The sequence below is a fragment of the Mobula birostris genome, chromosome 4 (assembly GCF_030028105.1).
Source record: "Mobula birostris isolate sMobBir1 chromosome 4, sMobBir1.hap1, whole genome shotgun sequence".
NCBI classification, from domain to species: Eukaryota; Metazoa; Chordata; class Chondrichthyes; order Myliobatiformes; family Myliobatidae; genus Mobula; species Mobula birostris.
The window spans coordinates 105,759,497-105,770,371 of NC_092373.1; the positions used below are offsets into that span (position 1 = coordinate 105,759,497).

The 10,875-nt window shown below is 34.7% G+C and overlaps 1 protein-coding gene across 1 annotated transcript; it reads right to left on the reverse strand.

Moving 5' to 3' along the window:
* LOC140196522 (fibrinogen alpha chain-like) lies at window positions 1-10,502 on the reverse strand. The gene is made up of 6 exons (XM_072255865.1): window positions 10,399-10,502; window positions 10,034-10,153; window positions 9,761-9,944; window positions 9,205-9,350; window positions 2,998-3,991; window positions 1-530 (listed from the first exon to the last, which is right to left on the reverse strand). The coding sequence occupies exons 1-5, from the start codon at window positions 10,477-10,479 to the stop codon at window positions 3,017-3,019; spliced, it is 1,506 nt and encodes a 501-aa protein (XP_072111966.1). The 5' UTR covers window positions 10,480-10,502; the 3' UTR covers window positions 1-530; window positions 2,998-3,016.
* Between the last annotated feature and the right edge of the window lie 373 nt (window positions 10,503-10,875).

Consider the following 10,875-nt stretch of genomic DNA (forward strand, 5'->3'; position numbering starts at 1 on the left):
TCAAGGGGGGAAGTGATTGAGTTTATTCATGCTGAAAATAATTCAGAGCCATTACCATTTTTACTTGTATATTGGAAATACAATGATGAAGAAAGAAAGTTACACATTTTCAGAATATCTTCCCCTTTTTCCTATCTTCCCACTTTAAATTAGGATAATGAAGTATTTCATTATTTTCATTGTCCCTATTTTGAAGTTATTACATATTTCTGTAAAGTGTCTGAAATTGTGTTTGTCTATCTTCTTCCTGATTATTTGGTGATCTAAAATATAAACAGGTGATCTGTTGATTCTTAATTTGATTCTGTTTTGAACTCATTTGCTTCTTATTGTGCAACAAGTTAGTTGATTGATATTATGGCAACATGATCTTTTAGGCATTGCTACTAAGAAGAAAGAAACAACAAAAATGTAGCTCCAATCCATTGTAGCATATCTTTATTGAAATGATTCTTCAATTAATAATGGGTTTGAGAAAATAGTTGATAAGGGCTGATAATCTTTGGGAAGTTTTCCATTCTCTTGACTTGCTGCAAAGTAAAGCAGATGAATTTTATTGATATCATGCAAATTTTATTACACACACTAGTAAAAGATCAGAACTGACAAAAACTGGTTGAATTCATGGAGTTTCCACTCATTATTTTTCAACCAGCCTTAATAAAACTGACTAATAGATCATGGTGGTTTGGAACATCTTTAGATCATGAGAGGTTTCTTTATGATGTTTGGATAAAGAGAGAAACCATCGCGCTTGGCCATATTGTTATAGATAAAATGGGAAAAAACATGAACAAAGGAAGAAAAGGAGAAGTGAAGGAAAATATAAACAGAATCAACAAGCAAATGTAAACAATGAGAAAAAAAAGGATAAAAAATGGTGCTGAGGAAACAAAGGTGAATAAATTTAGATAGAAATTTAACATTATAATTTTTATATTGTCATATAATATACATAATTATATATAACATACAATTATATATAATATATAACATATAATATAATATTTATATAAATAGAAAGTTAATAGATAGAAATTTAGATAGAAATAAAAGATTATATTTCTTTACCCTATGAATGCAGCGAATGGACATAAAACAGACAATAATAATTTCAAACAAGAGAAAGTCTGCAGATGCTGGAAATCGAAGCAACCCACATAAAATGCTGAGGAAATCAACAGGCCAGGCAACATCTATGGAGAAGAGTACAGTCGACGTTTCGGGCCAAGTCCCTCTATCAGAATTGATAATAATTTCAGTCTGGAAGGAAATTCTATGAGGGAATTTGGGGTCAGGATCACTGCCCTTTGGAAAACATTTATTAATGACCTAGACCCTGGCACACAAAGCATAATTTTAAAGTTTTGGGATGATCCTAGACTTTTTTCCAGGATCAACTCCTTACAGCAGATTCAATTAATGGGCAATTTGGAAAAAAAAATTTTCAAAATGATGAAGGATTACAATTGTGCAGGATAGGGTTCGTAAATCATTTACATGTAGGGCAATTGGGAGAAGATTGAGTAAGATGAGAAGATTTTTTTTCATGTAATGAGTTATTATAATCTGGAAAACATTGACCGGAAAGATAATAAAAACCCATTCAATACTTTTTTAAATTCTCAAATGGTACTTACATGAAGAAGAATCACTTTGTCAGATCCATTCAACACAGACCCCACCACATCCTTTGCAACCTAAAACTAACATCTTTTTCCCTCTATGTCCCAGTTCATATGAAAATTCTATGACTTGAAATGTTACCTCACAGCTGCTACTGGATTTACTAAGTGTTTTGTATTTTTGTTTTAAATTCTTAGAATTGTTGACAAGTTCTTACTGGGATTTTACCCTCCCCATTTCTTCTTTCACTTTTACAATTCGCAAAGAAATCTGTGTTTTTTAACCCTGTTGCCTAATGCATTCACATTTCCTGCATGTTACATTATCAGGTCTTTAATTCCTCTAGTACTGGAATTTACAGTCTAAATCTTGTTGTCTCTTCATAATTATTTCTTCCTTTAGGACCACCTTTAAAATGTACACTTTTGACCACCTTTTGGTCATTCCTAACTTTGTCAAGTTAGTGCCAAATTTTCTTGGTGCAATGTGGCTTGGTTTCTATCATAAATATGTAAATTGCTATGATAATTCTTGACAAGGACATTTCTGTTATTAACCCCCAGCGGGTGGTACTTTCATAGAAACATAGAAAACCTACAGCACAATACTGTGCCTTCAGCCCACAATGCCGTGCCGAACATGCACTTACTTTAGAAATTACCTAGGCTTACCCATAGCCCTCTATTTTCCTAAGCCCCATGTACCTATCCAGGAGTCTCTTAAAAGACCCTATTGTATCCACCTCCACCACCGTTGCCGGCAGCCCATTCCACGCACTCACCACTCTCTGCATAAAAAACTTACCCCTGACATCTCCTCTGTACCTACTTCCAAGCACCTTGAAACTGTGTCCTCTCATGCTAGCCATTTCAGCCCTGGGAAAAAGCCCCCGACTATCCACACGATCAATGCCCCTCATCATCTTAGACACCTAATAAGATGTCATTGCATTAAGAATTTTGTAAAATCTGCTGTGATAGTCAATCCTGAAAAAAACAGGAAAATTTAGGACTGATATTGAATCGGATACCTGAAATTTGGATTGTATATTTTAAATACTGATTTTGTTCCTGGACTAAGAATATATGCCTGAAGATCCATATTAACTGTTTGAATATGGAGATTTGTTTATTGATACTTTGGTCCCAACAACGTGGCTATATTGAAGCAGCTTAATTGATAAAAAAAAGAGATTCTGGAAATTTTTTGAAGCTTTTCAACCCACATTGCTAAATTAATCGACAACAATGAATGCCATACGAATTCTATAATAAGTGCTTATATTTCGGCTCACTGTGCCTCTGATTTTACATAGCCAAAAACAAGTACGCATAAATATATAATTAAAGAAGGCATACTTGTGGAGCCTACCTTTTATCTCATGTGCTATTCACTGAGGAAAGTGGCTGCTTTCATGATGGTCTCTGATTTCATCAGTGAGAAGATCGGACATATTCATGTCATGGCTGACTGTGAATCCCTTTGGATTACTGTTACTGGACCAGCGAGTAAGTGTAGTTTTTTTTGTTGAACTACTAAGTCCCTCCATTCTGACACTTGGGTCACTACCAAAATCACTGAAATCCCCCAGGTTTGAATACTCTCCTGAGTGATCAGTGACTGTGACTATCGTTCTATGAACTACCTTACCACCTGTCTTAGATGTTGATTTTGTATTGGAAGCTCGAAGACTTTCAGACTCAGGCAAGTGATGTGTGGACGTGCTAATAGCAGATCCCTTACCCTTTGCGTGTGATGGTATTCCTAACTTGTCAAAAAGATGTTGAAAGGAAGTTGAGAAGGAATCAGGCTCACCTGTTGTGACTGTTTTGCTAACTGTACCATCTTTTGAAATGGTTCTTTCAGTAATTATAGACTCATGTGAAGTGTGCGCTTTATGAAAGGAGCTGTGGCCGAAATATGGACTTTCATCAAAATGGCCTTCTTGGAAGTGCCCATCCTCCCGCGATGTGCTACCTACATGAGTTGCACTAGCTGGTATTTTCACATGTGAATGTGGAGTTGCACTAACTGTTTGATTATAAGCCATAAGATATTTAGTTTCACTACCACTTGAATCTTCAGTATTTGTTTCTAGGGTATATTCCCTCGTATTTATTTCATCCCAGAAATCTGGATATTTTTGATCTCTTGTAAGAGATTTAAAATTGCTGCCTGAACTCCCTTTGAGCGTACGCATTTTGAAGGCATGTGTTGGTTTTCCATATACAATACTTCCGATTCCATATGAAGTCATATGTTCAAGATTTTTTTTCAGTTGTGCATTACGTTCTCTGTTAATGTTGTAAATGAATGATTTTGAACAAGATCCACTGCAGGCCCGTATCTTTATATCGATGTCAACCTAACAAATAAGGATACAGTAATTTAGAAGATTTTTTAAAAACTTGTTAAAAATGAAAAATATTTTATTCACTTTCAAGAGAAGTGTTTTTTCTTTTCCAATTTCCAAATTATTTAAAAAATGCACTTATGATAATTCAGATAAACAATTGGCAAAATATTCTTCAGCTGGGATTGATAGCCTCTGACACCATAAAAAAAGCACGGAACAAAAACTTAATATTAAATTAACCTGAAAAATTGATCCCAATTGTACTAATGCGCTCAATATTCCTGTTGCAGGTGCATCTACTCCACAACTTCAGCGGAGTTTCATTTGAAAAGATGCTCAGAGTACACCTTTGGGGACCTGGCTGTGCTGTATTGGATTTCTTCTTCAACTTGCAGAAATGCAGCTTTGTGCTGCGCATCTTAAACTGACACTTCCCATTTGCTCATCCTTGCTCATTCACCTACCCCACTGAGCCTACCCGGAGGCTGTCTGCTCATTGCAATCATGTTAAAAGCTGGGGCCAGTTTAGTTTTCTCTCTGTAGTCCTTAATACAGATTGGGAGGTAGCAGGAGCACTGAAGAAATCTTCAGTGTACAAATAAAGCAACTGTCACTTTAGCTACAAGTCCATCAATGATGCAAAATGTATAGCAGAAACTATACCCTTCTTATGACTAAAGTGGATCTGTAATTTACTTTGATCTCAAATATGAACCGAGCCCTCTCTGCAAAAGTAGAGAAATAAAAGAAAAGTTGAAGTTTTAAATGAATGAAATGGCAGATTGAAAGACAAGCACTGATTAGAAAAAGCCAGCATGATTTTCTACAGGAGAGATCATGTCTCAGAAATCGGACTGTGTGTTTTGAGGAGATAACAATGGAAATTAATGAAGCAGAATAGTAGGTGTGAATTATATGGACTTTGATAAAACACTTGAGAAGGTCCTGCATGGTAAGCTGGTGGAGAAGGTTATTAAAGCACAAGAGGTCCAAGCACGTTAGCAAAAAAGATCTAAAATTTGCTTGGAGATAGAATGCAAGGGGTAGTGATAAAGAAGTGGTTTTCTGACAGGATGTTTTCAGCAAACGGTGTACTGCAGGGGAAGGTGCTGGGATATCTGTTATTTGTGATGTATATTTCTTAAATTAAAATGTAGGTGGTCTGGATGGTGAGTTTGCAGTTGACACAAAAATTGGCAGTAGATAATGAAGAAGGCTGTGAACAAGGTGATGGAGTTTAATTTATGCAAGTCTGAGGTAAGCCATTTTGTTCAGTCAAATTCTGGTAGAATACAACGGAGTAAATGGCACGACCTTAGGAGTGTTGGTGTACAAATATAGTTGAAAAAGGAGTCAAGCTTATATTCGTGGTCAGATTATCTTGTATTCTGCTGCTTTGAGGAAGAAGCTGAAGCAGGAGGAGTTGGTAATTGTGGACAAGATTAAGGAAATTGATAAGAAATATGTTACAGTTCCCTCTGAGGAGTTATATAAACAAAGAACTGCACTTCAAATGGAACAGTTCATTACTTTCGTCCTCGATTGTAAACCAATTAAAGAAAACAAGAAGTGAATTTTATGTACACAGTGACAAAATTGGCAAACTGTTGGCTAACCAATTGAAGTCTAATTATGCTAAATCTCAAATTAATCAGATTTATAATCAAAATGACCGACTGATACTTGATCATGCAGGGATTAATCAAACTTTCTTTGATTTTTATTCTTCCTTATATCAATCAGAGTCTCCTCGAGACTCTAAATATATGAATGATTTTTTAGATAACCTAGACTTCCCTGAGATTTCACAGGATATGTCTTCTATGCTACATACTCCCATTACCACTGATGAGATTAAGAATATTATTTCCTCTATGAACCTGGGGAAAGCTCCTGGCCCTGATGGGTTTACAGTAGAATTTTATAAATGTTTTGCACCTTCATTAATCCCTTGGTTCTGTAGGGTTTTCGAGGCTTCATTAAAATTTGGTAAACTTCCTGAATCTTTTAATAGAGCGTCAATCTCTCTAATATTAAAGAAGGATAAAGATCCTGCTCAATGTGTATCTTATAGACCAATATCTTTATTAAATGTTGACTCTAAAATTTTTTCTAAGTTATTAGCAAACAGATTAGAAAAAGTACTTCCTTTTATTATTTCGGAAGACCAAACGGGTTTTATTAAAGGTCATTACTCTTTTTATATCATTCGTACACTGTTAAATATTGTTTATACCCCCTCACAAAATGTTCCTGAGTGTGTTATCTCTTTAGATGCTGAGAAAGCTTTTGATAGAGTAGAATGGCCTTACTTATTTAAGCTGCTTGAAATGTTTAATTTTAGCTCGAAATTTATATCCTGGATCAAACTGTTATATCATTCTCCTGTGGCCTCGGTCCGTACTAACTCTCTAAGCTCACCTTTTTTCCCCTCTTTTTCGAGGTACTCGACAAGGCTGTCCTCTTAGTCCTTTATTATTTGATATTGCATTAGAACCTCTTGCAATTGCCATTCGAGAATCTCCAAATATTACTGGGATAACTCGGGGCTTAAAGTCCCATAAAATATCACTCTATGCTGATGACTTACTTTTATATATTTCTAATCCTCAAAAATCCATCCCTGTTGTTTTAGAGTTATTAGCACAATTTAGTCTCTTTTCAGGTTATAAATTAAATCTTAGTAAGAGTGAACTTTTCCCGATTAATAAACAACTTCCCTTATATCATAACTTTCTGTTTAAATTGATTAATAATTATTTTTCATATCTTGGGATTAAAATTATTTGTAAACACAAAGATCTATTTAAGATTAACTTTTTACCCTTAATTGACCATATTATTCAACTTTCATCTAAATGGTTTCCTTTATATTTAACTTTGATTGGTCATATTAATGCGGTTAAGATGTTTTTTCTGCCAAAATTTCTATATATATTTCGGGCATTACCGATTTTTGTTCCAAAATCTTTTTTTGATAAAGTTGACTCAAAAATTTCTTCATTTATTTGGCAAAATAAAAACCCGAGACTGGGTAAAATACATTTACAGAAAGCTAAGAGAGATGGAGGTTTAGCATTACCTAACTTTAGATTCTATTATTGGGCAATCAATATTCGATATATGAAATTTTGGTTACTTGATCAGGATATACTATCGATTCCTAAATGGGTAGCATTGGAATTACAATCTGTTCAGGGCTATACACTTGGCTCTATTTTAGGTTCCTCTCTTTCTTTTGATTTGAAACGCCTTAAACAGGTATCTAACCCGATAGTTAAATATACTTTACGTATTTGGTTCCAATTCAGAAAATTTTTTGATCTTAACCAATTTGGGCTAGCGATTCCTATTTTAGGTAACATTTTTTCCTCCCTCTTTTACGGATCGTGCTTTTCAAATTTGGAAGACTCAGGGTATTGCATGGTTTTTGGATTTATTTTTAGATGGTTCCCTTATGTCTTTTGAACAATGATCTAATAAATATAATTTATCAAGAATACATTTTTTTAGATATCTACAAATTAGAAATTTCCTAAGTACTATACTTTCTTCTTTTCCAATGCTTCGTCCTACTTACATTTTAGATACTATAATTAACCTTAATCCATGTCAGAAAGGTGCATCGGCTATGATTTATAATATTATTATGAAACTTAGGAAAGCTCCATTTGATAAGATTAGGGTAGATTGGGAACAGGAATTGGGGTCTATCATTTCCGAGGATGACTGGGGGCAGATTTTACAATTAGTCAATACTTCCTCTATCTGTGCTAAACATTCCCTAATTCAATTTAAAGTTGTTCATAGAGCACATATGTCCAAAGATAAATTAGCTCGCTTTTATTCTCATATTAATCCTTTTTGTGATTGATGTCTGGGGCAGATAGCCTCTTTAACTTATATGTTTTGGTCTTGTCCTACTCTGGAAACTTTTTGGAGAGACATTTTTAATATTATCTCAAAGGTATTGAATATAGATATCTCTCCTCACCCTATTACTGCTATCTTTGGACTACCTAAAAATTCCAGTAATCTTTCTCCTTCAGCCCGTAGAATGATTGCATTTCTTACTTTAATGGCGGAAAGATGTATCTTACAACATTGGAAAGAGCTTAACGCTCCAACCACCTTTTTTTGGTTTTCTCAGACGATATTATGCTTGAATTTGGAGAAAATTAGAAGTAATCTTTATGATTCCTCACTTAAATTTGAACAGACCTGGAGATTTTTTATTCAATATTTTCATTTAATGTAATTCTTTTTTCTTCTCTTTTTTGATCCATATTTATATACCCTTCTTGTTTTTTTTTACTGTTTTTAATGGAGGTCGGGTTTGAGGACGTGATTTTAAGTTCTCTAACTCTATTTGGTTCCAAGTTAGCCCATTGCTTTGCTTTGCTTTTAGTTTAGTTGCACGGTGGGGTTTTTTTTGGGGTTTTTTTTCTTTTCTCTATTGATATATATATATAAATTAGTATACTATTATGTTACCTTAGTATGTTATGTTTAAATTACATTGTTTGTATCACTTTTTTTTCTGTATTAATATCTCCTGTAATTTTATTATACTCTAACAGTGTATTAGTGCCCATATGGCTTATCCTTTTGTATACTTATTCAATAAAAAGATTTAAAAAGAAAAAGAAAGAATAGAAAGAAAAAGGAGTCACAGGTGAATAGCGTAGTGAAGAAGGTATTCAGTGAACTTGTTAAAATAAGACATGGGCCAAGATGTTGCATACAAGACTTGAAATTTCATATAACTGCTGGACGAAGCATTGTTTAGGCCACTCTTCGAGTATTATGTACAGTCCTTATCACCATTCTACATGGAACACATGGTAGCAATAGAAGAAATTTGCCAGAATTGAATGTAGCAGTAACAAAGGGAAATTGAATAAACTGGGGTTATTGTCAATGGAAATGAGGAGGCTGAGGGGGCAATAGTCAGTCTTTATCCCAGGCAGGGGGAGACAGAACTAGGCAGCAAAGGTTTGAGATCAAAGGATAGAAACTTAAAGGGGATCTGTGAAAAATTCACCACACAGATGGTGGTGAATATCTGAGCTGCCAGAGGAACTGATAGAAACAAAAACAATTACTGTGGTTAAAAGGTATTTGGATACAGGCCAATGGGAGGAGTCATCGTAGTCAACATGCTTGAGCTGGGCAGAAAAGACCCATTTCTGGACTACATTACGATTCCATAAAGTTATTACCTCTAGTCTTGTAATTTCTTTGAATTGTTCCAAAATACTTTGTCGTAGTACATGTATTTTATAAATTTGTTCATTGATTTTTTTCTGCAAAATGATAAGTCTGGAATTCAGATGATGTACTTGCTGATTGTATGTATCACCAAATTCTAAACAAAGTAAAATATACAAAACTTCTGTTAGAAATCACTGATGAAAAAAGACTACATAAAACCTCTAAATTTCTTAACTGCAGTTATACAATTGAGTGAGGGAAAGGAATTGAAAACTACAAGCACCTTCTAGGTGCAACCTTTCCTATCAGCTAATATTTTCAATACTTTTTTTGGGCTTTACAAAATCTTTACATAGTCAGTCAGTTTGGGAGAATAACCTTAAGAATACTATAACTATAAATGCCAACAAGAATTGTTTTGTTGCAAAAACAATCAAGCCATAACTTCCAGTGAGTTAGTGATAACATTTTAAAAGGCAAAATCCAGAAATGTTAAAAGTGAACAACTTTAAACTCCTTTTGTTTATGCGAACACGCAAGGTAAATATTTCTAGAAACACTCACTTCCTAGTCCATCCAGAGACTGTTTGATTCTATTGACAGCTTCAGTCACTGTAATGTGAGTACTCCCAAACATTTTGGAATAGTCATCCAACATCCGACGGATGTCTTTTAACCGCTCATCATTTTGTTGGTTTTTAACATCTATTAATCCTTGCATTCGGCATCCAGATGGACATTTGGGACCCTATAGTAATAATGCACAATTACATTATTTTATTTCTGTGCAATGTTGCAAATCTTCTCAAAAATTGATATGATGACCACACCACCTACCCAGTCACTGTCAGTGCAGATTGCCCATTTTGTCTCCACTGAACATGAAGGTGATTTTTGTTGACCAAGTGTTTCAGGTCGTGGACCACGCGGATCGATCGTGGAAGCTGAATTTTGAATCTTTGTAAAAATCAAAGAATAAGATATTAATTTCACACTGGCAATACCAAGCCACAAACATTTCACATAACTGGCTTCTGTTGATCAATTCAAACTTGCAGATGTTGCTGTTTTAAATAGGTTGCAAATTACCAAATTTTCATTTGTTTCTGTAAGAGGCAATTTATCGTAACTAAAATAAGCATGTTTAACTTTCAAATCAAGACAAGTCTATTTCACTTTCATCCCAATGAAAGCAAACTTACTGAATTGATGAAGCATATTATCAAGCCCAAGACCAGTTTCCCTTGCATTTTACCAGCTCTAGAGTATCTAGAATGTCTCATCTTTCTCTGTTCTGTCAAGTTTTAATCCTAAAATCGGCAGGCAGTGCCGGTTTATCAAAACAAGGTTTGTCAAATATTTGCCATTCAACTATTTCACAATGTGTGTCTGATTGTTCAAAAATCTGTTGGCATAACACAGTATTTTGCAATATGTAGTAAAGATAGGCTCTTCCGGCCCTTTGAGCTACACTGGCCAGCAATCCCCTAATGTAATCCTAGTCTAATCACGTGACAATTTACAATGACCAAATAACCTACCAACTGGTACATTTTTGGACTGCAGAAGGAAACTGGGGCACCTGGAGGAAACACATGCGGTCACAGGGAGAACGTATAAACTCCTTACGGACAACGGTGGGAAATTAACCCAGGTTGTTGGTACTGGAAAGCCTTCAG

Bases quoted from the DNA above. Each gene is read 5' to 3' on its own strand.
- LOC140196522 (XM_072255865.1), bottom strand. From the start codon at position 10,479: ATGAGACATTCTAGATACTCTAGAGCTGGTAAAATGCAAGGGAAACTG. The intron at 9,945-10,033 runs GTAGGTGGTGTG...TTATTACTATAG, and splicing joins TCTGCACTGACAGTGACTGG to GGTCCCAAATGTCCATCTGG. The intron at 3,992-9,204 runs GTAATAACTTTA...CTTATTTGTTAG, and splicing joins AAGAAATTACAAGACTAGAG to GTTGACATCGATATAAAGAT.